Source organism: Macadamia integrifolia, chromosome 7 (assembly GCF_013358625.1).
Source record: "Macadamia integrifolia cultivar HAES 741 chromosome 7, SCU_Mint_v3, whole genome shotgun sequence".
Taxonomy (NCBI): domain Eukaryota; kingdom Viridiplantae; phylum Streptophyta; class Magnoliopsida; order Proteales; family Proteaceae; genus Macadamia; species Macadamia integrifolia.
Genome location: NC_056563.1, coordinates 36,591,443 through 36,617,124, shown reverse-complemented (window position 1 = coordinate 36,617,124; position 25,682 = coordinate 36,591,443). Strand labels below are relative to the sequence as shown.

General features: G+C 38.1%; 4 protein-coding genes and 1 pseudogene across 8 annotated transcripts; 4 read left to right on the top strand and 1 right to left on the bottom strand.

The window, feature by feature from the left end:
- Window positions 1-23: 23 nt before the first annotated feature.
- On the top strand, window positions 24-15,632 carry LOC122084968 (disease resistance protein L6-like). Its single transcript, XM_042653377.1, has 9 exons — window positions 24-181; window positions 333-425; window positions 1,067-1,188; window positions 1,295-1,841; window positions 3,367-4,435; window positions 4,631-4,720; window positions 4,810-5,091; window positions 5,188-5,339; window positions 14,073-15,632. The coding sequence occupies exons 1-4, from the start codon at window positions 24-26 to the stop codon at window positions 1,789-1,791; spliced, it is 870 nt and encodes a 289-aa protein (XP_042509311.1). The 3' UTR covers window positions 1,792-1,841; window positions 3,367-4,435; window positions 4,631-4,720; window positions 4,810-5,091; window positions 5,188-5,339; window positions 14,073-15,632.
- LOC122084967 (disease resistance protein L6-like) lies at window positions 1,867-4,836 on the top strand. The gene is made up of 6 exons (XM_042653376.1): window positions 1,867-2,017; window positions 3,607-4,180; window positions 4,237-4,435; window positions 4,491-4,514; window positions 4,631-4,720; window positions 4,810-4,836. The coding sequence occupies exons 1-6, from the start codon at window positions 1,867-1,869 to the stop codon at window positions 4,834-4,836; spliced, it is 1,065 nt and encodes a 354-aa protein (XP_042509310.1).
- On the top strand, window positions 5,627-12,571 carry LOC122084966. The gene is made up of 4 exons (XM_042653375.1): window positions 5,627-6,325; window positions 6,370-6,499; window positions 8,154-8,222; window positions 12,153-12,571. The coding sequence occupies exons 1-4, from the start codon at window positions 5,627-5,629 to the stop codon at window positions 12,569-12,571; spliced, it is 1,317 nt and encodes a 438-aa protein (XP_042509309.1).
- LOC122085326 lies at window positions 6,536-6,653 on the bottom strand (annotated as a pseudogene).
- A 921-nt stretch (window positions 15,633-16,553) lies between the features above and the next one.
- Window positions 16,554-24,363, top strand: LOC122084474 (disease resistance protein L6-like). 5 transcript variants are annotated; one of them, XM_042652744.1, is made up of 7 exons: window positions 16,555-17,461; window positions 17,642-18,740; window positions 19,283-19,558; window positions 19,655-21,041; window positions 22,383-22,492; window positions 23,229-23,901; window positions 24,040-24,363. In XM_042652744.1, the coding sequence occupies exons 1-4, from the start codon at window positions 16,854-16,856 to the stop codon at window positions 20,969-20,971; spliced, it is 3,300 nt and encodes a 1,099-aa protein (XP_042508678.1). In that variant the 5' UTR covers window positions 16,555-16,853; the 3' UTR covers window positions 20,972-21,041; window positions 22,383-22,492; window positions 23,229-23,901; window positions 24,040-24,363. The 5 variants fall into 5 exon arrangements, with proteins under 5 accessions (XP_042508679.1, XP_042508678.1, XP_042508677.1 ...); XM_042652743.1 differs by having other exon boundaries at window positions 22,383-23,467; window positions 23,750-23,901; XM_042652746.1 differs by having other exon boundaries at window positions 16,557-17,461; window positions 17,642-17,842; window positions 18,233-18,740; window positions 22,383-23,901.
- The last annotated feature ends 1,319 nt before the right edge of the window (window positions 24,364-25,682 follow it).

The window sequence follows — 25,682 nt, the reverse complement described above, 5'->3', positions numbered from 1 at the left end:
CCGCAACAAAAAAACTGCTGAGCATGGGCTGCGTTGATGGTGAAGAAAAGTGGACTTGGCTTGGCTGTTGTAACATACGTTTGTGTGGACTACCAGAGAAACCTGTCTTTGTCATGGCACACCCACTTGCAGCCACGCTTTGGACGATTCTCGTCGCTGCTTCCTACACTCGATTCCTCAAGTACCCACACAAGGATCATTAGGTCTTACTGATTACAAAAAGATCCCATACTGGTTTGAAAGGCAAACTTCCCATTTATAAAACAATTAAAAGATTCATTAAGTCCATGAAGTCTTTTTAATGAATAAGTTCCTTACCGGTGCCAATCTAGGATTGCTGAGGTTCAAAACGATTACAGAGGGAAGGTAGGTGGTGGTGGTGGTGGTGGTGGTGGTGGGGGCGGCGGTTGGCTGTTGGAAGAAAAGTACATAGGACAAAGGAGAATAATAGGGGTAATCTAGGGTTTTTAAAATACTAAGGGAGAAAGAGAGGCCAAAAGTTGTTTTGTAGGGGACTTTAAGTAAATATAGGTTGAGTATGAGGGAGTGATAGTAATTGTCCTAAAAAAAGTGAGAGCGGATCAAGTCCATTTTCGTATAAGGCTGATCCGCACAGATAGAATCTACCCAAACAGCCAACTCTGTGGTGGATTCCATATGTGTGAATCAGCCCATACAAGAATGGTTCTCGTACAAGAACGTGATTCACACTCTGAAAATACTATAACTTCTCTATCTTAAACTTAATTTGCTTCAAATTCTCAAAAATAAGTATACTTTTATCCGAGAGCAGATCAGATTCTCGTACGAGAATCATTATGATACCCTATGGTGGATTTCATCGGTGTGAACAAAACCATACGAAAATGTTTCTCATACGCGAATATGATCCACACTCTTTTCATCCTTCTTTCTTCTTCCTTAAAATTTTCCTTATTTGACAATACCCAAGATACCCCCTCCTTTTCACCTTGTAAGTTGTAATGTTATATGGCTTGTTATTTCAAGTTGACTTTCAAAAAACCTCACTCAATGGAAACGTCCTCTTACTCTGACTTTGTTACAGTTTCAAGCTATTTCAAATATCTCCTGTTCCGACTCCTGAGAACAACTGGTCAAATCAACTTTTGCTCTTAAATCTCATAGTCATCTTGAAAAAGGGAGGGAAAAATGCTTACTTTTTGGTTTGTAGGATTGATTCTCATCCTTATTCTTCTAAAGAAATTCTTCAACAGCAAAAGAACTGCCGCTTCTGTAGAGGGAAAGAAAGACGCATCATCTTCTGCCACATAAGATGATCGCGAGCCCGATTCCTCTTCTTCTGGGTGGGAATACGAGGTGTTCCTGAGCTTTAGGGGTGAAGACACTCGCACCACCTCTACCGACCACCTCTACAACGCTCTCTGTAATCGTGGAATCCATACGTTTAGAGACAACGATGAACTACCAATCGGAGAAAATATCAGTCCGGCGCTTCGATCTGTGATCCACCAGTCCAAAATCGTCATACCCATCTTCTCAAAAAACTATGCTTCCAGCAGATGGTGCCTCCGTGAACTTGAGGAGATTGTGGAGTGCAGGAAAAAGGTGGGCCAGAGACAAATAACTGTGATGCGCGTTTTCTACCATGTAGATCAATCGGATGTCCGAAATCAGACTGGTAGCTATCAGGAAGCTTTTCGAGACCGTGAGAAGAAATTCGATCAGGAGACTGTAGAGGGGTGGAAGAAGGCTCTGATAGAAGTGGGTGGATTGAAAGGATGGGAGATAGAGAAGATTGCTGATGGCTAAGTCCAACACAAAGATATTTTTTTTCTTAATTTAGCTGTTTTGACAGGCAGGTGAGCTACTGCTGGACTTTAAAACATGCCTTGTTATCGTTACTTATATGCGCATTCTATGGCTCGGCAATGTAGGATTAATCCGTGGTTTTACATTCACACTGCTATTCTCATCTTTGGCTCTGATACCGATGATGTGTATGCCCCGCATTCCAAGATATTGTTCGCTTTGGAAGGTAGTGGCCCTTCTACCTTCCAAAGGGGAACATATCTTAGTGTGTGGGGCCGTTGTGCATATATGGCACTTCACATGACTATAGTGTATATATATATCCTGTCAGTCTGGTGTTGCCTATGCCCAGATGTAGGTGGACACGAAAAGAACATGCTGCCCCCCACCCTGTGCCATAAAAATGCTCTCACGCACTCTCCCGTTGGCTCCGTGTGCTAGTGTTGCTTACATGAGATTGGCAGGGTTCTTTCTCCCATATATATCATATATATATATATATATATAGGTAGTAGAACACTTACTGACAGTGCAGGTACATGTCAGCAGGTGCAACCAATGGGAGGGGGTGCACAAGCATCTTTAGTGTGGGGCAACAATCTTTTCACACCTGTTGTGTCTAGGCACAAGTACATCCTGTCAAGTACGTTCTTTCTTTCACACACACACACACACACACACACACACACACAATCATATGATAGTAGAGCCCCAAGGAGGGCTCTAATTGGGGAGGCTGAACTACATGACCTCTTAATTGTGAGGTGTCGGTCCTGTAAGACCTAACCCCTTTGGGGGTAAAAAAAAAAAAAAAAAAAAGGATGTAGTATATTAGTGTATAATAATTTATGAGATTGTTGTTTTGTGTTGAAATATTCAAAATGGTAATTTTAGAAAATCAGGTTTTAAGCATGGTTTCAAGAATAGGGATTAGATTAGTTGATCTCGATTTGGGCCTATTTTAACAAGTCCAACATTTACTTGACCTTCTTTTTTTAAAAACAAACAACAAACTCAGCCTTATCCCAACTTACTTTTTTTTTTTTTTTTTTTTTTTTTTTTTTTTTTTGAGAGAGATTAAGAACTTGCCATTGAAATTTGTCAATAATAAAGACATCTTTTTGGGATTAACTTTCAATATTTAAAAAGGTTTTCTTATAATATAATCGCATAGAATGTTTTTTAATGTATTCTTCTCGGTAGAAATTCTGTCTGCATTATAATAGTCATTCCTAATAAGGAAGAACAACTTATTGTGTTTGGGGCCATAAAAATGTTAATCTTTGTAGTTCTTCACTCCTCCCCCTGCCTTGGCCCTTTTAACTACTACTCTTTCACCAAACGAAATGTTTTGTACAATCTCTATTTGCTTAAATTTTTAAGATTTAAGGTGAGAATTAATAGGAAAATGCAATAAATGCCATCGATCTATTTATCAATTTATTTACTTTTGGTGCTAAGTTAATCTACTTTAGTTCTCATAATTCACGTCATCTTCATCCTTGTCTAATTCTTAATTTTTTTTTAAACTCATGATGCAGCTCATCTATTTTCTTTCTTGTTTGAATTTTACAGGCATGAAGGGAAGTTAATAAAATTAATTGTTAAAAAAGTTTGGAATGAATTGAGAAAGAGCCCCTTGATTGTTTCTGACAATTTAGTTGGAATCCATTCTCATGTAAAAGAAATGAAGTTGTTGAACATTGGATCTAATGATATATAGATTGTGGGTATCCATGGCTTAGGTGGCATTGGTAAAACAACAATTGTACAATAAAGTTTATCATCACTTTGAAGGATGTTGTTTTATAGCAGATATTCGAGAAACTTTCCCAACAAGGGCAACAGTTGTCCATTTGCAAAGTCAACTTCTCTCTAATATCTTGAACCTAGAGAATCCAAACGTTGGTAGCATTGAACAAGGAATTAATCTGATCAAGGATATATTATCCAAGATGAAAGTTCTTATTGTTCTTGATGATGTGGATCAAAGTACATATTTAGAAACAATAATTGGGAAACGTGATTGGTTTGGTACTGGAAGTAAGATTATTATTACAACCAGGGACAAACATATCTTAGATGTTCTTGAAGTAAACAAAACTTACGAGCCCAAAGAAATGGATTCAGATCAATCTCTTCAACTATTTAGCAAACATACCTTCAAAATGGACCGACCTCCAGAACAATATTTGGTTCTATCAAAAAATGTGGTAAAAACTACTGGAGGACTTCCTTTGGCGCTTGAGGTTTTAGGTTCATATTTAGTTTGCAAAGATGAATTAATATGGAAAGGCACAGTGAAGAAGTTGAAGAAAATTCAAAATGATGAAGTGCAAAATAAGTTGAGAATAAGTTATGATGGATTAAATTATGAAGAGCAAGAAATGTTTCTTGATATTGCTTTTTTTTTTATTGGAATGGATAAGAATATTGCGTGTGCAGTGAATTTTTCCCAGAAGCAGGAATTGAAAATCTTCGTTTGAAGTCATTGATTAAGATTGGTGAAAAAAATGAGTTAAGGATGCATGATCAGCTAAGAGATCTCGGAAGGGAAATTATTCATCAAGAAAGCCTTAAGGAGCTTGGGAAACGCAGTAGGTTGTGTTCGCATGAGGCACGGGAAGAACTAAGTACTAAAATGGTTAGTTGACTTCGTTCTTGGTATATGATTAGTACACTTAAATTTTTGTTTCCAGTCTTTACTGATGTTTGAAGATAAGGTAGCTATATTTTCAGCCAAACAAATTAGTCATTACAATGATAAGTTTGACAAACCAAAAATTAGACATGGGTGGATGAGTGGGTCCATACTTATTTAAGGTTCTTTGTTATGCAGGGAACTAGGAAAGTTGAGGGACTCTATATTAACTTCCGTAGTTGGGCAAATATCATATGTTTGATGAATGAAGGAATATTTCCTTTTTCGGTAAGTTTTGGTTCAACATGATAATCTTCCATTCTTAATCAAGAAAAAAAATAACCTTCCATACTTATTTAAGGTTCTTTGTTTTACAGGGAACTGAGAATTTTGAGGAACTCTGATTATACTTCAATAGTTGTGAAAATAACCAATGTTTGATGATTGAAGGATTTGCTTCAATGACTAAACTAAGGTTACTTCTGGTTGATTATGCCGAGGTTGCTGGAAAATTCGTGCATTCTTTTCCAGAATTAAGATGGCTTAGTTGAAAAAGTTGCCCTATGAATTTTACACCAACCAATCTAAGGAAATTATGTGTTCTTGATCTATCACATGGTGATATCACAGAAAGATGGATGGGCTGGAACTATATCAAGGTCTCTATGAACTTTCTCTTTTCTTTCTTGCGATTCAACCATAGAATACTTTTAAACATCAAGTAGAATCTGATAAGTTGTTGTTCGGTTATGCAGGTGGCAGAAAATCTGAAAGTTCTATACCTAAGTGGGTGTAAAAAACTATCCCAAACTCCGAACTTTTCAGCAAATCTTTCTTTCGAGGTATTGGTTCTTAAAGACTGTTGGCAATTGGCTACAATTAACACATTTATCGGTCATCTTATGAGGTTAGTCAAATTGGATGTGTCCTTCTGCAATCTAATGCTTCTCCCAGAGCTTTCAAGTTTGGAATATTTGAATGCTTCAGGATGCAAAATGAAATCATTCCCAACACTCTCAAACCTAACAAATTTAGAGGTGTTGTGCCTTGATTTTTGTAGTAAGTTGGTGGAGATACCAACTACAATCAATGCTCTTACAAGGCTGAAGTCACTCAGTTTAAATAACTGCCGTGACCTCCAATACATCCCATGTCTTCCTTCAGGTCTGAAAAGCCTAATGTCTGAAAAGCCTAATGGCGAATGATTGTGAAAATCTAAGAGAAATATCATCAGCTTTCATGGGCATGAGAAATTTAGAGAAATTATGTCTTAATAAATGCTACAAGCTAGCAAAAATTGAAAGCCTTGAGGGATTAGATTCCTTGCAACAGTTTGAGATAGATTACTGTGTCTCATTGAGAAAATTGCCGAAACTTCGGGGCTCAAAAAACTTAAGGGGGTTATTTTTTGGTATGAGGACTTATCTTTTCAGTAATGAAGTTTACTTATCTGAAATTGAAGGCCTTGATGGATTATACTCCCTCCAAAATTTGATCATAGAGGAGTGCCATTTATTAAGAATAATTCCAAATTTGTTAGACTCAAAAAATCTTGTGTGCATGAAAATCCATAAGTGTCATTTGTTATCTGAGATTGAGAGTCTTGAGGACTTGGACTCCTTGGAGGAACTATCTATATCACATTGCAGATCATTGAGAAGGATACAACTCCCCAAAAAATTGAAGATATTAGATATCCATTACTGTTGGATGTTATCAGAGATTGAGGGTCTTGAGAATTTGGAGTCTTTGACAAAATTTGACCTCCAAAACTGTGAATCAATCATAAGATTACCAAACTTATTGAAATTGAAGAAGTTAGAGCATTTAAGTATGTGTGACATCACAATGCGACTACAGATTGGCTGCCTTGAGGGATTGGAATCCTTAGAAGTGTAACACCCTAATCTGATATTTATACCCCTACTTGTGGACAGGCAAGAAGAAAGAGCAGAGGAAGCCAATGTTGGCAGTTGTGGAGTGCCAAGAAAGCAGAAGTGACCCCACCTGCTCCTGTTCAGCTTGCCAATATCATTGGGGAACTCATAAGGAGGGGTGGACAAAGAGGTAAGTTTAAGTACAAGACCAAGAATAGTAGGAAAAAAAATGTGACATGAGGACTTCCCAGGGGGTCACCCATCCTAATACTACTCTCACCCAAGCATGCTTAACTACGGAGTTTTATGGGATTTGGTGCATTAGCGCTGGTATGATCGCACCCACACTGGTAGGTCCAAAACTGGCCAGCCAATTTTACCTAGCAGAATGTAATTTTTGGGTTTTTACACTGTGGAGCCCACCTATGTTGTGCAAAATTCCCATTATACCCCTATAGGAAGAGACTTAAAAGAGGCATGAAATGCATACTTTAGAGGAAATGAATTTATAGACTACTAGGTATTATATATATATATAAATAGTATGTATGTAATTTATATGGAAATAAAATAGGGCAGCCAACTTAAGAAGACAGCTAAACAAACCTTAGTTAGAAGGATTTAAGAGGGCAACCAAACAGACCTTAGCAATACTTGAAGAGGGCCAGCCAAACAGACCCTTGGGGCTGCCTTATATATAAGGGATAATGGGCTGAGATTGCATCAAACGTGACTGCTGTAACAGTAAGGAGAAAAAGAAAGAAAGGAGAAGAAGAAGAAGGAAAGAAAAGGAAGAAGAGGAAGAAAGAGAAGTGAGGAGGGAACTCATTCACCTCGGCTGCTCTTAGATCAACTCTGCACCCAGGTAAGTGAACTTACTACTGCAGTAAGGTTAATTAGGTAATTTCATGTAGATTGGGCAGCTAGGGTTAGGGTTTTACCCAATTGTTAACTGCCAGGGAATCCCTATAAGTAGAATAGCTGCCCAGTGAAAAAAGTCCTAATTTCTATGGGCTATTGGGGACCCAATTGGTAAAAAAAAACATTATCCCTGCTAAACCCTGGACTACTTCTTTTTCAGTAGGGATTATGCAATAAGGGCTAGAATAGGGTTGATTTAGTGGAAATTCTGCCAAAACCCTAGAAACATAATTTTATTCAAGCTGAAATTATGCAATAGGGGCTGAATTAATTAGGTTAGGTTAGTACTTATAAATGTTCATCTCAAATTGATGGCCAAAGCATGAGAAATACTCTAATTCTGCAATTCTCTTTAAATTCCTACACTATGCCTGTAGAATTAGACTATATTACTTATGGATGTAATAAATTGAAACCCAAAATTGGGTCAACTTGGCATTTAACATTTTTTCTTACTGACCTAAGATAAGTATTGGAAATTCAAAATGAAAAATGGATGCAATTCGGGCATTACAGCAAACATGGTACCGGTTTTGACGCAGGTAACCCACCGATTTGGGTTCCTGAAGCCAGATGGGCTGTGTAACAGGTTACTAAACCTTTGGACATAAGTTTGAATTTGTTTATATAAGAATTAATGAGAAACATAACCCATGACTATAGGATCCAATGTTTGGAATTTCATATGACCTCGAGGACTGTAAGTATGGATGAAACCCCTTCATCCAATGAGGATCTATTAGTGATTCTCTATATCTAATTCTACTATAGAAAAGGTGTAAGAAATCAAGGAATCATTATGTATATAGGAAGGAACAGACAAAGACCTCTATAGGTTGGGTATAGGAATGCTATACTTAAAGTAAGTGAATAAAATGTAGGAATTTGTGATTTACCTAATGATTTAAATATCTGTTGAATAGGGAACATAAGTGACAGTGTGGCACTTTTCTTGTATCCAAGAAGTGAACTTGCCAAAATTGAATACCAAGGTGAGTGGGTGCCCTTCTCAATCCCCATTCTTTTGGTGTGTTTGTTTAATCTTGTTTATGCATTAAATTACTTGTGTATGTGCATTTACATTTACCTGCATTTATTCTTTGATGGTACTATTGTGATGGAATGGGACGGAATGGAAATGAGAAAGGTAAGGCGGGTGAGGTGGGTCACATGTAGGTGCCCATGTTTACATGTGTGATTGAAATGATTGGTTGTGCATCATTTAGAATGCTGGGTTAGGTATCACAACCCCAAGTGCTACACCCCTTGTCCGTAGGGGGTTAGGTATGGACTAATCCAGAATTATGTGGCTGCCTGATCAGCAGTGCACTTGTGATGAGTTGTGGGGTATCAGTTAAGGATGTGAAACAGGATACGATGTACTATATGCCTGTGAATATAATTATGATACAGGGTTACCTTTTAGGGGTTAGCCAGTGTGGCCTGGGACCCGTACCGGCACTGGCTGGCTCCTGCATGCAGCGTAGCTTGTATACCTAAGGCCCAACGTGTTGTAACCCGGCAGTCACTGAGAGGGGGGGTGAATCAGTGAGTTCAATTCTGATACCTAAAAACCTGATATACCTGTCCCTGTTTGCACACAGTCGTAGTGCACACAGTCGTATGCACACTCAGCCTCTCATAGGCACTTCCAAGTATGCACACCCATTCCACATTCCACGCACTTCAATATCAAATGCAAACAACAAGCACCCACAACACAGGGTTTTTACGAGGTTCGGCAATTTGCCTACATCCCCGGAGTAGTGCCTGTAAAGGCTTCGTACCTACTCAATACACTACTTTTGACTGCACCCACAGTCGGGAGCACCCACACCCAATTTTCTCAAGCCGAAGCTGAGATGGCACTCGTAGTGCCGATACAATGTGTAGCACCCACTACACGGGAGCACCCACTCCCGGTGCTTAGCACCCACTAAGCACACAATAAATAATACAATTAAATTGGGCTTATATCAATGCCCTACAGTCAAGCTCTGCCTAGTATATGCATCCACAACTAGCTAGCATGCTTACAGTTCATCCACAACTAACCTAGCATGTATACATTCATCCACAACTAACCCTAACATACATACATACATGTAATGTAAAATCCAGGGTTAGAGAATCTCACAACCGATTGCCTGGGATGACTGGAAACTTGTACTGACAAGTTTGGTGCTCACACCTTCTCTCTCCTTGGCTTCTTGCTCTTCAAAGCAAGCACATCCTTGCTTTCTTCTCTTCTTCCTTGGCTTTGAGTTAATCTACCATTAACACACTTCAACCACCTATTTTACCTCCTTTAATGGCCTAAGAACATTTATCATCAAGAATGTATGTTCATTCAAGGACCAACAAAGAGGGGGAAGCTTCTCCTACCAAAACCGTAGCTTTCTTTCACTCAAAACCCATTTTTCTTGCCTCCATGGTGTAGGGCTTGAAAAAACGAAGAAGCTGCAACTTGGTTCACCCAAATCTGACTTAAAATGAAAGAGTTATGACCTTTTGAAGTTGGAGCAATGAGATAGCCCGAAATGGAATCTTCGTACGGGTGGCGTAGGCTACACCGGCGGCGAGCGCAACAGGGGCGAAATCTGACCGTAGATCTCATATAAGAGATCTTATAATCCAAGCCGTCCGATTAAACCAACGGACAACAGATCCAAACCGTTAGATTTGAATCTCGATGACGTCATCATGACGTAGCCGCTGACATCGTCAGAAGTGTTGTCGATCTATGATTGGTTGCTTTTCCGGATTTTAAGGGAGCTTGTCTCCCACTCACAAAAGTAAAATGCATATTGACCGTTGGATCCGAATCTTCCATGTTGGCTTTAATCAGATTTCATGAGATCATTAAGATCGGAATCCTTTTTATACTTTCTATACACGCGCGAAACACAATAACATACCTTGATATAGTGTAGCGCCAGTGCATCAAGAATTATGCATCTAACCAATCAAATCCCACGCGCAAGCATCTATCTCGTCCATATCACACCAAAATCTCAGCAGCCTTTGGATGGGCATCAAGCCTACGTGGTCGAATCTTGGCCGTCCATTTCACTTCCCTTTACTCCTCTTTATTACAATCAAGCCCCTGCCTCCATATGTTTCAGTGCTTAAAGACCCCTTGCAACTCAGACCTTCAAAATCTTTAAATTACACAAAAGCCCTTCGAATTTCAAAAATAAAATCCGAAAAATCCACCCAACACCGAGAGCAACTGATGGATTTTCGGTTTGGATTTTCGAATCGACTTTACGGAAACGCTTATAACTTTTTCATACGATATCCGATTGAGATGAAACGAAGTGCGTTGGAATCGTAACTGGATGCTCTACGACTTTTCAGAAGACTCAATCATCTGAATCATCCATATAAAAAGACCAAAATGCCCCTACACCTTTCCAATGACGTATCTTTCTCATACGGAATCGGAATGCGATGAAATCAGAACCGTTGGAAAGATTGTATTTTTGTCGTATTGTTAGATGTAGAACGCTTCCTTTAAAAAATTCATCTTCAATGCCGAAACTGCCCTTGACTGCCATAAATGCCGTAACTTCTTCATAAGGTATCGGAATGTGACGAAATCAAATGCACTGGACTAGGAAAATTACAATCTATATTTTTCATGAAGAACCGATCTTCCAAAAATGTCATTTTCATTGCCGAAAATGCCCTCGATCGTAAATAGGCCAATTTTGCCAGTTTTCACCCAGAAACCCGCACCACCTATTAATGATGTATTAAACCACTCCATGCATACCAAGCTGCTCTGTTATCTCATCGGTGACACTGGATACTGCCATGTCATCATTTTCATCCACGTCACCCAAACTGGCCACGTCATCACCGCCACGTGGCCGAGTTGCCAACAAGGACAAACATAAAACAACACAACGTATAGGGTAGGGTATGCCACCTACGTTGGTAGCACTTATACCCATAAGTGATGAGACCTAGTAATGGATTACGAATTTTGTATAGTTAATTAAATGGACTCATGAGTGTCATTCTCTATGTGTGGAGCATGCATTGCATATGGATGTATGTGCTTGTTCTCCCCCACCCCTCACTGAGCATTACCAGTGCTCACCCCCTTTCCTTTGATCCTATAGATGACGAAGGTGGTATTCTGCCGACTCCCGTCATTGATTATGAGACAATGTCCATGGATCACATGGCCCATATTCCAGAAGATGAACTCGATCACGGACCCGCCTGTGAATGTGACGACTGCGCCTATGGAGGCCAGTACTTCTGAGGAGTAGGATGGACTATTCCTATATCTTTTTGTGTATATATTCCTGTCCTGATGTATATAGTCTACTATTGAGATACTGTAAACTGTGAATATTCTCTTTTTGTAAGGTATGTAACTCTCATCTGCATAATTGTAAATATATCTTATCACTTAGTTGGCACTGGAGCTTAGGTAAGATATTTTGTTTGCTGGACTGTACATATGTAAAAAATAAAAAAATAAAAAAAATAAAAAAAATAAAAAAATAAAAAAAAAATCAAAACTCTGATCTTCCGTAGTGTAGTGGTGGTGTTATGATCTGCCCTAGTCTAGATCTTGGAGAAACAGGCTGACTGGATATGGTGAGATGACCAGTGCCGCATGCCTTAGCCTATTGGAGGTAGGGTGTGACAAGAAGAACTACAAATTGATACAGCCCCATCACTAAAAGTATCTCCAGATATCTCAACTTCAAAGAACCTGAAAAGCCTAGAAGTCAAAAGGTGTTGTTGGTTGGAAAGATTACCTAATCTATCAGACTTTAATAAGTTAAACTGACTATCCATTGAGCATTGTTCGAAGCTAATGGAGATCCCAAGTGTTGAGATATTGGAGTCCTTGGAAGTATTACGAATGGTTAGATGTGAATCATTGGAAATATTACCAGATTTGTCCAACTTAACAAAACTGCAGGAATTACACATCAAAGAATGTAAGAAGTTAACTGAGATTCTAGGAGTTGATAGGTTGGAAATTCTAGAGATCTTATCCATTGATGGATGTATTTCTATTGAAACATTACCAAATCTGTCAAACTTAAAGAACTTGAAGACCATAATAGCTCTTGGCTGCAAGAAGTTAACAGAGAGTCAAGCTGCAACATGCGAGGTGCAAGGTGTGGTAGCAAAATACAGATTACCTCCCAGTTTGAAATACAGGATTAGGGGGATCAGGAGTTTTGAATCCCCCTTGTTTCAACCAAAAAAGAAAAATTCCTCCCATGTCAAACCATCAGGTGTCGTGGTGAAACAAACTGTAGGTGTTGACAGAGAGGTAACCTCAGAGAAGTTGGATGTTTGTTTGTGAATATCCTTGAAAACCCATCCATTGCAGGAGGAGCTTCAATCCCCAATATTTCCAAGTACATCTCTTTCTATATGAACCTTTGTTTTCTCTGCTGCTCTCCCTCACCTATTTCTGTTTGGCTACCAATAGAAGAAAAGAAAAGGAATTTTTCCTTCTCTTTTCTTATGTTTTCTTGTGTTTTAGGCAAGACTCTTTTTTTTTCGCAGGAAAAGAAAACTTCACCATTCCTAAGGTGAATTTTGAAATTCAGAAAAATAATCTTCTCTTGGTTCAGGACATACCAAACACAGTGAGAATTTCATAAACCAAGAAAATAGTACACTTTTTGTACTTTTTTCCTTTCTTCTCTTGGCTACCAAACACAGATGTTTTGTCAACTTCTTTTGTTTTGTTCTTTTTAATTTTTATTTTTATTTCATTCTCCACTATTGTGATGAATCTTTTTTTTTTTTTTTTTTTTTTTTTTTTATTTCTTAGTTTTAATTTATGCTTGAAGAAAATTATCAGCTAATCTTTTTTTAGGTTGTGTTTGGTAGCCAAGAGAAGAAAAGAAAAGGAATAAAAAATATAGAAAACAGAAGAAAAGAAATGAAATGGTAAGAAAATAAAAATTGTCTGTTTGGCTACTAATATAAGAAAAGAAAAGAAAATTTTTTTTTCTCATGTTTTTTTTTTGTGTTTTAGCCAAGATTTTTTTTTTTTTTAAATACAACTTCACCATGCCCAAAGTGAATTTTGAAATTCAAAAAAAGAATCTTCTCTTGGTTCAAGACATACCAAACACAATGAGAATTTCTTAAACCAAGAAAATAGTACAATTTGTATACCTTTTTCTTTTCTTTTCTTCTCTTGGCTACCAAACACAACCTTCATTTCTAATTTATGCTTGAAGAAGATTATCAGCTAATCCTCATTTGGGTAATAGTTTCTCCATCTTCCATTGTTGTGAACATACATAATTTTTCTTTTTCTTTTCTGTAAATGACATCAGAGCTCCTCTAGTTGGTTGACGGACGAATGGGAGAGGCCGACTGGAGATTGGAGTAGAGCTAAACTTCCTTCCATTGGCTGCTCCTGTGTCCCTCCCAAAATATTACTTCTCTCCATTTTATTTAAAGCTCAAAAGGACACTTATTTCCATTGAGTTTAGTATAGCTCCATCACATGGAACTACCAATGTGCCATCACATGGCAGGTTATGAGGTGCTAAACATCAATAATTTGTTCAATCATTCATCATATTTACTTGTTTTAGGGTAGATTATACCTGGTGTACCTGATGTTTACTGAAACTATGGGTAGATTCTAAGGGGGAAACAGATGATTAAGGCCTTAAAAGGATGTATATATATCTCTTTTACTCCCTATTAATTTTGCTAATTTTAGGGCAAGATTTCATTTTCCTATGCAATGAAATGGAATCTTTGGCCTGTGACTAGCAAAAATAGAAGTGATAATTGCTTTTTATGACACTGCCTCATTTCATTTCTTTCTGTTTCAGGACAACATGCTCAAACATGTTATGGTCTCAGTAAAGTGGTGGCAGTGAAGGAGGAGAAAAGACCATTGGAAGTGGCTAAAGGACAGCAGCCAAGAAGAAAGAAGTTACTAAGTCCAATGTATAGCTCCATGTTGCAATTCCTTTGGTAGAGTTGCTGCTGTTTTGTCTGCAATTGCTGCAGCTAAAGCAGCAGTGTCATGATATGGTGAGGTGATGACAAATGCTGGCATGGTGAAGGTATATGTTGCGATCTTAATGGCTGCACTGTGCCTGGTAGCTGCATTGACAAAGTAGGCAGAGCATGAGCACCTTGAATCTGCCGTTAGCTATGTTGTTAATGGATGATTATCAGGGACATCATGTCACAAATCTGCAGAAGCAAATTAAAAGAGCAACCCAGTGTCCAAGGTTCTTGCTACTGCAGGGTAGGAGGGGCAAGGGTACACAGCCATACCTCCTGCTTCGCAGAAGAAGCTGTTTCCAAGTTTTGAACCAGTGACGAACATGTTGCAATAGTGCAACTTAACTGTTGTGCCACAGGCTCACCCACTCTGCAGAAGCAAATTGAAGAAAGGAATTGATTTTCATTTTGCATTTTTAGTTGTTGGACTAGTAATCCTTCTTCATTGAAAAATCATGGCTACTTATGGGTTGTTAGGTGGGTTTTTCCTCATTCATTCCTTGTTTCTTTTTTCGTGCTTGTACAGAGAAGGAAGCATGATTGAATCAGAAGCAACTTTTAACTCTTTACCTGTTGTTAAGTAGCATTTTAGCATTTCTTGGGCACCAAGTGTGACATTGTTCATCCATCTTATCATATTTCCTCAGGTGTTGTTGAAGATGAAGACAACATGTTATCAGGACAGCTTTCAAACAAAAAATAGTAAGGTGGTTTACTCTGCCTCTCCTCCTCTCAATTACTCCCTTCCCCAGTAGCATTCTGTTAGGAATGAACGATGGTCTCCCTCTACATATGCTCTTTTACCCTTAATTACTGGAACACACTTGGGCGTTGATGAACATTCTGTTTTGGTTTGTGAGGAAGCTGAACCCACTGATGATGAAGAGAGCATCAGGTTCCCTTGAGTGAGTCAATAGCTGTGGTGCTGCGCCTCTTTCGGTTATTGGTTCTCATCATCACCAAGAGAGGGAGGGAAGGCTTCCTTGTGTTGGAATTGTGGAAATGGGCCACTCCATGATTGCTTTACAAAACTTTAGTCTGATATTAATCAAGATTGGAGGAAAGTATTATGGACAAGGACACAATATTGAGGATGTGATACAAGGGTTGGCATCAACAAGCTGTTATAGTCAAGGATGTCATAGACGTAATCTTTAAAATGTTATGACAGACCAGAGTATGTCAATCTCTTAAATTTTAGAGGTCACATGGGTAATTCCAGTGGAGAGACCTTGTGGATAGTTTGGAAAAAACTGTGTTTGAGCATGGTATACCAGTAGTTTGTAAACTTGGATTTTGTTTTTACCAGGGGATGAATATGTCAAACCTGGTTTTTGAATCGGGTTTTGGGTTCAATCGATTTCTGATACGGTTTGATTTGTTAAGGGGTTACAATATGCCAAATCAAAACCGGCCCAATAAGCCTTCGATTTGATTTGGTCTAGGGTGGTTTACCGTTTCGCTTTTACTTGTGGTCGATGTCTACAATTGCTCTCCTATAGGCATGCGTACTGTCGTAGTTGCAATGTGATCGGTTAGCATTGTCTTGCTTCTAAGTTTTTTTTTTTTTTTTTTTTGATAGAATTGCCCATAAGTCAGGTGGGGCTCTTCTATCACGCAATAGAGGCGGCAACTCAAATCCAACATCTTAGAGCACCTCGAGATGCACTTATGTGTTTGGTTCCATGTTAAGATGCTCTTAAGGTATTGGATATGAGTATCACCTCTACTGCACAATAGAAGAGTTGGATTAAAGTTAAAGGGCATAAGGACAACAAAATGGCTATCAATCGGGCAAAAATAATTATAGACAAGCATTTTCTAGACAAACAAAATTTAGTTGTTGTCCATGTTGCAGCCTAAGTAGTTGCAATCATAGATTTAGGGAACGATATTGGTATTGGTATTTGCCAATATTGATCTGATACAGATCCGGATCAAATTAGTGTGTATCAGTTGGTTTTGTCCCCTTTTTTTTTTTAAAGTATTATTTTTTTACTATTTCACCCCTGAAATGATATGGATAACTCATTCGGATTGATCAAGTATCAGTCTCAATCGATACTTATCTGATACACCGATACGAGATCGATACTTAAAAATTGAAACTATGATTGCAACTCCTGTCACAGCCCAAGAAATGAAACCTAAAAAGATATTTAGAAAATACAATAAATTAAGAGGATATTATGAACCCCAAGGAATACTTGGCTGTAACCCAGGTAGTTTTTTGTTTTTTTCGTTTTCTAGTGGGAACAAGTAGCTTTGGGTCTGCCACTGGAGAGTGGGGGTACATTGAATTAAAAGTATCTGGCAATTAAAGTAAAGATTGCCATATAAACTATTCAAGATTTGAAGTTTATGCCTGCAAGGCTGCAAACAACTTTTGATCATTAAATTATTGTTAAAAAGGACAGGATAAGGTTAGAGAAAGAATCAAGATGCAGGAAAGCTTCGCACTAATTTAACTTTCGTAATTATAGTTGACTAAAACTTCCTCGGAAACGTCTATGGCGAAGCTCTGGTTTTAAACACACCTAAGCTTGTGGACGGCTGGACGGAGATCTGTTTCAATCCTCATCTATTCCGACTCCTTAGAAATGCATACTTTCCGGTTTGTTGGAGGGATTCTCATCCTTCTTCTTCTAAAGAAACTCTTCAACAACAAAAGAACCGCTGCTTCTTCAGAGGCGAAGAACGACGCATCAACTTCTGCCACACAAGAGCCCGCCGATTCCTCTTCTTCAGCTTTCCCTTCTGCATCTGAGTGGGAATACGAGGTGTTCCTAAGCTTTAGAGGTGAAGACACTCGCACCAACTTCACTGACCACCTCTACAACGCTCTCTGCAATCTTGGAATCCATACTTTTAGAGACAACGAAGAAGTCAGAATCGGAGAAAAGCTTGATATGGCGCTTCGCTCTGCGATCCGCCACTCCAAAATAGCCATACCCATCTTCTCAAAAAAGTATGGTTCCAGCAAATGGTGCCTCCGTGAACTTGCAGAGATTGTGGAGTGCAAGAAACAGGTGATGCCCGTTTTCTACCATGTAGATCCATCGGACGTCCGAAACCAGACTGGTAGCTATGAGGACGCTTTTAGGGACCATGAGAAGAAATTCGATCAGGAGACGGTAGAGGGGTGGAAGAAGGCTCTGAGAGAGGTTGCTGAATTGAAAGGATGGGAACTGGAGAAGATTGCTGATAGGTAAGTCCAACAATTCTCTAACCTTAATAGCCAATGTTCTAAAACTCGGGGATCGGCACAATCTCCATTAGTTCACATAATGTTTCATCCATGCCTAATTCTTATGATTTTTTATTTATTTTTTTATTTTTTAATTCATTGTGCAACTCATTCATTTTCCTTCTTATTTGAATTATACAGGCATGAAGGGAAGTTAATAAAATTAATTGTTAAACAAGTTTGGGATGAATTGAGAAAGAGCCACTTAACTGTTTCTGACAACTTGGTTGGAATCCATTCTCATGTAGAAGAAATGAAGAAGTTGCTAAACATTGGATCTGATGATATATGGATTGTGGGCATCCATGGCTTGGGTGGAATTGGCAAGACAACAATTGCTAGGTGTGTGTACAATTCTGTTTCTCATCACTTTGAAGGATGTTGTTTTATAGCAGATGTTCGTGAAACTTTCCAAACAAGGGGAGCAATTGTCTATTTGCAAAGTCAACTTGTCACTAATATCTTGAACATAGAGAATCCAAACATTACTAGTGTTGATCAAGGAATTGATCTGATTAAGAAAAGGTTATCTAGTAAGAAAGTTCTTATTGTTCTTGATGATGTGGATCAAAATACATATTTAACATATATAGTCGGGAAACGTGAATGGTTTGGTTTTGGAAGTAAGATTATTATTACAACCAGGGACAAACATGTATTAGATGTTCTTGATGTAAACAAAACTTACGAGCCCAAAGAAATGGATTCTAAGCAATCTCTTCAACTTTTCAGCAAACATGCCTTCAAAATGGACCAACCTCCTGAACAGTATTTGGATCTCTCAAAAGATGTGGTAAGAACGACTGGAGGACTTCCTTTGGCTCTTGAGGTTCTAGGTTCATATTTAGTTTGCAAAGAAGAATCAATATGGAAAGATATAGTGAAGAAGTTGACAAGAATTCCAAATGATGAAGTGCAGAAGAAGTTGAGAATAAGTTATGATGGATTAAATTATGAGGAGCAAGAGATGTTTCTTGATATTGCTTGTTTCTTTATTGGAATGGATAAGAATATTGCGTGTTACATATGGGATGGAAGTGGCTTTTACCCTAAAGCAGGAATTGAAAATCTTCGTTTGAAGTCATTGGTGAAGATTGGTGACAAAAATGAGTTAAAGATGCATGATCAACTAAGAGATCTCGGAAGGGAAATTGTTCGTCAAGAAAGCCTCAAGGAGCTCGGGGAACGTAGTAGGTTGTGGTTGCATGATGAGGCATGGGAAGTATTGAGCACTAAAATGGTTGGTTTTCAATAACTGATTAGTACACTGAAATTTTTGTTTCTAATCTTTACTAACGCTTTGAAGTATAAGTTAACAATATATTTTCAGCTAAGAAATCATTCATTAAAATGTAAGGTATGACAAACAAAATGGTAGACATGGGTGGGTCCAAGGTACAAAGTATTTAGTACCCACCTCACCAGCCAAGGTTTAGGCTCTTAGCCCAATACAAGAGCGTAATTGGGATCAAAATATAATTGAAGCAATGCAAAAATTATGAAAAATGCCAAAACACTCCATGGGTGTTTTATCAGCTTTTAATGGCATTTTTTGTAATCTTTACACAGTCGGATGCAATTTTCAATTCTTTTAACATTTTCATTTTGGGTTAAAATTTGACCTCTGAGGCGGATGTGCCATGTTTTATTATTATTACTTGAACCCACCCATTCATTAAAGCTGACCAAATTTTGCGAATTTCGATAAGTTTTGGATCAACATGATAAGTTTACAAGAAGATAGTCTTCCACTCTTATTTAATAAGGTTTTTTGATTTGCAGGGTACTAGGAAAGTTGAAGGACTCAGTTTTGACTTCAAATGGAAAAATAGCCGATGTTTGATGAGTGAAGGATTTGCTACAATGACTAAACTAAGGTTACTTCAGGTTGATTATGCCGAGGTTGCTGGATTCATGAATTCTTTTTCAGAACTAAGATGGCTTAGTTGGAAAAGATGCCCTATAAATTATACACCAACCAATCTATGGAAATTGTGTGTTCTTGATTTATCACATAGTAAGATCACGGAAAACTGGATGGGTTGGAACTATATCGAGGTCTCTACGAACTTTCGCTTTTATTTCTTGCGATCCAACCATAGAATACTTTTAAACATCTATTAGAATATAATAAATTTCTGTTCCGTTATGCAGGAGGCAGCAAATTTAAAGGTATTGTGGCTTGATGGATGTAAGAAACTAGTGGAGATACCGACTACAATCAATTCTCTTACAATGCTGAAGTCACTTAGTTTAAGTGGATGTGATGACCTCCAATACATCCCACGTCTTCCTTCAGGTCTGGAAATCTTTATCGCGAATAATTGTGAAAATCTAAGAGAAATATTAGGTTTCTTGGGCATGAGAAATTTAGAGAAATTATGTCTTAATCAATGCTACAGTCTAGCAAAAATTGAAAGCCTTGAGGGATTAGATTCCCTGAAGCAGTTTGAGATAAATTGCTGTGAATCATTGAGAAAATTACCGAAACTTCGGGGCTCAAAAAAATTGAGGTACTTAGAGTTCAGTAATGAGGTTGACTTATCTGAGATTGAAGGCTTTGAGAGACTGTACTCCCTGGAGACATTGATTATAAAGGAGTGTCATTCGTTAAGAGTAGTTCCAAATTTGTTAGACTCAAAAAATCTTGTGTGCATTAAAATCCAAATGTGCTTTGAGTTATCTGAGATTAAGGGTCTTGAGGGATTGGACGCCCTAGAGGAACTATTTTTATCACATTGCCCATCATTGAGAAAGATACAGCTCCCCAAAAAGTTGAGGATATTAGATATCCATTACTGTCGGGCATTATTGGAGATTGAGCGTCCTGAGCATTTGGAATTGAAGATGCTAAAGCATTTTTGTATACGTTGCTGTGAGAAGACACTAAAGATTGGCTGCCTTGCGAGATTGGAATCCCTAGAAGAATTACAAATTTATACAGCCCCTTCATTAAAAGTATTACCAGATATCTCAACTTCGAAGAACATGAAAGATCTAGAAGTAAGATGGTGTCGTAACTTGGAAAGATTACCTATTCTATCTAGCTTTAACAAGTTAAACCGACTATGTATTGAGCATTGTTCGAAGCTAACAGAGATCCCAAGTGTTGAGAGATTGGAGTCCTTGGAAGTATTACGAGTGGTTAGATGTGAATCAATGGAAATATTACCAGATTTGTCCAACTTAACTCAACTACGGCAATTATACATTGAAGAATGTGAGAAGTTAACTGAGATTCCAGGAGTTGATAGGTTGGAAATTCTAGAGATCTTGTCTATCGATTGGTGTATTTCTATTGAAACATTACCATGTCTGTCAAACTTAAAGAACTTGAGGACCCTAACAGCTTATGGATGCGAGAAGTTATTGGAGATTCGAGGTATTGGCCAGAATATGCCCCTTTATGTCAAACCGGCCAGAATCCGTGTCAGTGATATTACAAGCCATTTTGAGATAAATACAGTTTAATGAAGAGGCCTTATTAGGAGTGTGAAAGCTCATCCATTGCAGGAGGAGCTTCAACCCCCAATATTTTCAGGTACTTATTTCTCTATTTGAACCTTTGTTTTTTCTGCAACTCTCCCTTCACCCATAGTCTCTCTCTCTCTCTCTCTCTCTCTCTCTCTCTCTCTCTCTCTCTCTCTCTCTCTCTCCCTTCTTTCTTCCACTATCATGATAATTCATAATTTTTTCTTAGTCTTTAATTATGCTTGAAAGCATTTATGAGCTAATCTTCTTTTAATTTTTAATTTTTTTCTTGAAGAAGATCTTTTGGGTAAAAGTTTCTCCATCTTCCACTGTCGTGATGATACATATTTATTTTTCTCTAAATTTTGCTATGTTTGGAAAAAAAAATCAATTTGAGAAGAGAGATAGATACATAAGTCAATCATTGTGTCATCATGATTTTTGTCTTATTATGTTTTTTTTCTTTTATTTTCTTTTCTTGGCATCCAAATATAGCCATATTCAACATCAGAGCTCCTCTGGTTGGTTGAAGAACGAATGGGAGAGACCAACTGGAGACCTGAGTAGAGCTAAACTTCCTTCCATTGGCTGCTCCTGTGTCCCTCCCAAAATATAACTTCTTCCTTTTCTATTTAATCGGTTATCATAATTACTCTTCACCATCACCCGTTCTCCAATGGTGATCCCCATTCATTAGATCTCTATGCAGATCAGTTTATGTTGTGGAATAGTTCCTCTAAGGCACACATTTTTGCTTGAATTTTTTCTCAGGTTAGAATGCATATATGGACACTGGTTGATGTTACAAGAGTACTGTAGTAACTAACCAATATAAATTTTCAATCCTGATTAATTGATGATTTGGATGAGTAAAAATGGGACCAGCTTGATCATTGAAATTTGGATGAATTTTTCTTTTTCCACGGGAACCAGTGAACAGAATTTCATTTCTTGAAAATTGAATTGAGTGTAGCAGATTCCTTGTACAATCATTGAATCCCTTAGCTCATATTATGGATAAACTGAGAATTGTTCATGCCATACACAAAAATTAGGCATATACAACTGAAGATCGAATGAAATTCCTGAAATCAGATATGGAATCAACCACAGATACTGTAGCCCTCCCCCCCCCCCCCTTCTCCCTTCTCCTGAAAGAGTAAATTCGAGGTTGATGCGGCGAACTGCTCATCTTTTTAAGGAATTTACATAATTCAAATGATCCATAAATATTTTTCCGTGTCAAGTGTTAAAGTCATGCTTGCTACGTCAATACTCCATGTTGATCACTGTTAGAAACAAATTATCTTGTTACGCATACCTATTTCTTCTCTAGGAAATGAAAAGCAGAAAACCATACTCGTAGGGAGGATTTTAATGAAAGAAATGTTGTTCTCTTGGATGGTGGCAGGGGCTCAAAGAGATTAGAGAGTTTGCTGGAAGGAAGGAACACAAGATTCTACAACTCTGGAACCTCATACAAAGTGGATTCTCAATTCCTTCGAAGTTTCGCTTAGGAAAGTAATTGGTTGTTTGGAAGCAATTTCTGTTCTAGATTTTGATATTTTCTAAATTTTTTATTTCTCAGCAGATTAGCAGTTCTGATTTTATGTCTTCACCACTATATTTTTTATGGTTATTGCAAGTCCTTTTGGAGTTCTTGATTCTGATTAGTCGCAAATTTATGGTTTCTGTATTTGTTAAGTAAAACAAGACATTGAAAGAGACCCCATTTCCATTTCCATTTCCTTAAAACATATTAACCATGCAACCGGAAGACACTTGAAAGTATTCGAGACATTGCTAAGAAGCTCAAATGTTTACACTTTTTTCCATTGTGTTCAGTATAGCTCTATCACATGGAACTACCAATATGCCATCACATGACAGGTTATGAAGTGCTAAACATCATTAATTTTTGCAATCATTCATCATAATTACTAGTTTTAGGGTTAATTATACCTGGTGTACATGATGTTTAATGAAACTATGGGTAAATTCTGGGAGGGAGACAGATGATTAAGTCCTGAAAGGGACTTTCTGTATCTCTTTTACTCCCTATTATTGGGAATGGCTATTTCCTCTCTCTTCTTCTTCTTCTTCTTTTTTTCTTTTGTGTGTGTGCTCACATGCTAATATTAAAGCAAAATCTCATTTTCCTGTGCAATGAAATGAACCATTGGACTGAAACTAGCCAAAATAGAAGTGATAATAGCATTGTCATGTCACTGTCTCATTTCATTTCTTTCTGTTTCAGGGCAGCGTAATCTAACATGGTACGTTCTCAGTATAATGGTGGCAGTGAAGGTGGAGGAAAGACCATTAGAAGTGGCTAAAGGACAACTGATAAGAAGGAAAGAAAATACTATGCCCAATGCTTAGCTCCATGTTGCAGTTTCCTTTGGTAGAGTTGCTGTTGTTGTGCCTGCAATTGCTGCAGCTAAAGTAGCATTGTCATGATATGGTGAGGCAATGACAAACACAGGCATGGTTAAGGTATATGTTGTGACCTTAATGGCAGCATAGTGCCTAGTGGCTGCAGTGATGAAGTAGGCAGAGCTTGAGCACCTTGAATCTGTCATTAGCTTTGTCATTAATGGATGATTATCAGGGACATCATGTCTCTTATCTGCAGCAGAAAATTGAAGGAATTGATTTCTTTTTGCTTTTTCAGATGTTGGACTAGTAATGCTTCTTCTTTGGAAAATCATGGCTACTTATGGGTTAGGTGGGGTTTTCGTCATTCATCCCTTGTTTCTGTTTTTTGTGCTTGTACAGAGAAGGAAGAATGATTGAACCAGAACCAGCTTTAACTCTTACCTGCTATTAAGTAGCATTTTAGCATTCTTTGGGCACCAAATGTGACATTGTTCATCCATCTTATCATATTTCCCCAAGTATAGCTGAAGATGAAGACAAAAAGGAGTAAGGTGATCCACTGTCTCTTCCTCTCTCAATTAGTCCCTCTCTAGTGCAGAATGAACGATGGTCTCCCTCCACAGATGCTTTTTTACCTTTAATTACTAGAACACTCTTAGGCATTGCTTAACATTCCGTTTTGGTTTCAGTGAGGAAGCTCATTCCACTGCTTATGAAGAGTGCATCAGCTTCCCTTCAGTCAAGAAGTTTAGCTGTAGCGCTGCTGCCCTTTTGTTACTGGTTCCCTTGAGAACAATTGTGTCTTGTGCAACACACAAGGAAACCATATGGCACACCTTCCTATCGCGACTTTTCTAAGCGCATTTGGGCTGCTAGCCCACTTGGACTCAATACTGCCGCTTTCCATCTTTTAATAAACAAATTTGTATTTGTTTAACTCTAATACTATCCCTAAGCAGTATCTTGTATCTTTCTTCCCTACTTTCATCACTATATGCTATTTTATATGGATCCATAGGAATGGCATCATTTTTAGGAAGGAAAAAACCAAATCTCCATAAAATTCTAAAACCATCTTTGGATTGGATCAATGGTCATTGTGAGGTAAAATGGACTGATAAGCAAATTGACCCCCACCCGGTTTATATTTTTTTTACATGAAATTATTACTTTATCCTTCAAATTAATCGTATGCTCATTGCCCTGATTGGTAATGATTTTGTTCTCATCTCGTTGATTCTTGTCAGAAGCGATTTTTTTTTGTAATTTAGTGATTTTTAGACTAAGATCGGGTAAACAGCCATGGAAGTGATTTTAAAATCTACAAATCTAATTAGCAACTCTCGTGAAGAGAAATAGCTCAATCGGCAAAAGGAATTCTCTATTTAAGGCTTTTGCAATTAGGGATGAAGGATCAGCATCGGCCAAGAGGAAATTGGATTTGAGTCGCATGGGAAGGCTTTGAAATCAGAAAAGCAAATCCTTGCCCAGTTATTGTGGCAGGCCTGATAGCATAGCTACCGTTGTAGCCTACAATCCTCTCTATCTTCTACTTAGGAAATAAATCTTATCGGAGAGGATTCTCTGTATTGTCATAACCCTAATTGATTCTGAGTATGAGCAGACGTGATTTCATAACTTTTCTCTCTTGTGCGTGTAAGAAAGATGCTCGACTTACTTGGAGTTGTTAATTAGTGAATTGAGCTGACCTCCCAAAGTTAATGGACTGAATCAATTGGTGTTGAACAAAATATTCCTTCTCCCTGTGCACGCTACAAATCAAGAACATTTGACTAGAGCCATATCAGGCACAAATAAAAAGTGAATCCTCAACCATGGCTTCCCTGAAAATAATTCAATCCACACTCCATTCTCCTTTGCTCTCGAACATGATTTTACCCAAAAAAAAAACTATCTGCAACCTTGTCTGTTATCGATGCCCGATGAACTGAATCGAAGGAGGCCTAGATGATCCATCCATTATAGGTTCTCAAGGGAGTTTCACTTCCCATTTTTTTCTCGGCGAAATGAATTTTCATGCTTGTTGGAGAGGAATCCGCAGAAACAGAGAAGGCTCAAGCAGACCTTTTCCCAAAGAAGGCCTTTGGATTGAGTTTCAAATCTAAAGTATTGTATTGTTTTGAGGGAGAAGAATACAACGCAATCATACTCCCTTCAGGGGTTCAAGTGCTCGATGACTCATAATGGGGTTTTTTTTTTTTAGCTGACTTAGAGTGATTGTTGTTGGAAGAACGAGCCCACTAATGGCGGAGGACTAGAGTTGCAAAAAACGTAGGGGTTGTGCCACTCATTTGGGTTCCTTATGCAAAAG

What these genes read in the sequence shown, in the direction of transcription:
- LOC122084968 (XM_042653377.1), top strand. Translation starts at nt 24, where the DNA reads ATGGGCTGCGTTGATGGTGAAGAAAAGTGGACTTGGCTTGGCTGTTGT. An exon ending in TCCTACACTCGATTCCTCAA is followed by an intron (nt 182 to 332) that starts GTACCCACACAA and finishes GTGCCAATCTAG; the next exon opens with GATTGCTGAGGTTCAAAACG. An exon ending in GGTTGGCTGTTGGAAGAAAA is followed by an intron (nt 426 to 1,066) that starts GTACATAGGACA and finishes ACTTTGTTACAG; the next exon opens with TTTCAAGCTATTTCAAATAT.
- LOC122084967 (XM_042653376.1), top strand. Translation starts at nt 1,867, where the DNA reads ATGCCTTGTTATCGTTACTTATATGCGCATTCTATGGCTCGGCAATGT. An exon ending in AAGAACTAAGTACTAAAATG is followed by an intron (nt 4,436 to 4,490) that starts GTTAGTTGACTT and finishes TTTTGTTTCCAG; the next exon opens with TCTTTACTGATGTTTGAAGA. An exon ending in AAGGAATATTTCCTTTTTCG is followed by an intron (nt 4,721 to 4,809) that starts GTAAGTTTTGGT and finishes TTTGTTTTACAG; the next exon opens with GGAACTGAGAATTTTGAGGA.
- LOC122084966 (XM_042653375.1), top strand. Translation starts at nt 5,627, where the DNA reads ATGGCGAATGATTGTGAAAATCTAAGAGAAATATCATCAGCTTTCATG. An exon ending in AGGGATTGGAATCCTTAGAA is followed by an intron (nt 6,326 to 6,369) that starts GTGTAACACCCT and finishes ACTTGTGGACAG; the next exon opens with GCAAGAAGAAAGAGCAGAGG. An exon ending in AAGGAGGGGTGGACAAAGAG is followed by an intron (nt 6,500 to 8,153) that starts GTAAGTTTAAGT and finishes TCTGTTGAATAG; the next exon opens with GGAACATAAGTGACAGTGTG.
- LOC122084474 (XM_042652745.1), top strand. Translation starts at nt 16,854, where the DNA reads ATGCATACTTTCCGGTTTGTTGGAGGGATTCTCATCCTTCTTCTTCTA. An exon ending in CTGGAGAAGATTGCTGATAG is followed by an intron (nt 17,462 to 17,641) that starts GTAAGTCCAACA and finishes TGAATTATACAG; the next exon opens with GCATGAAGGGAAGTTAATAA. An exon ending in AAGTATTGAGCACTAAAATG is followed by an intron (nt 18,741 to 19,282) that starts GTTGGTTTTCAA and finishes TTTGATTTGCAG; the next exon opens with GGTACTAGGAAAGTTGAAGG.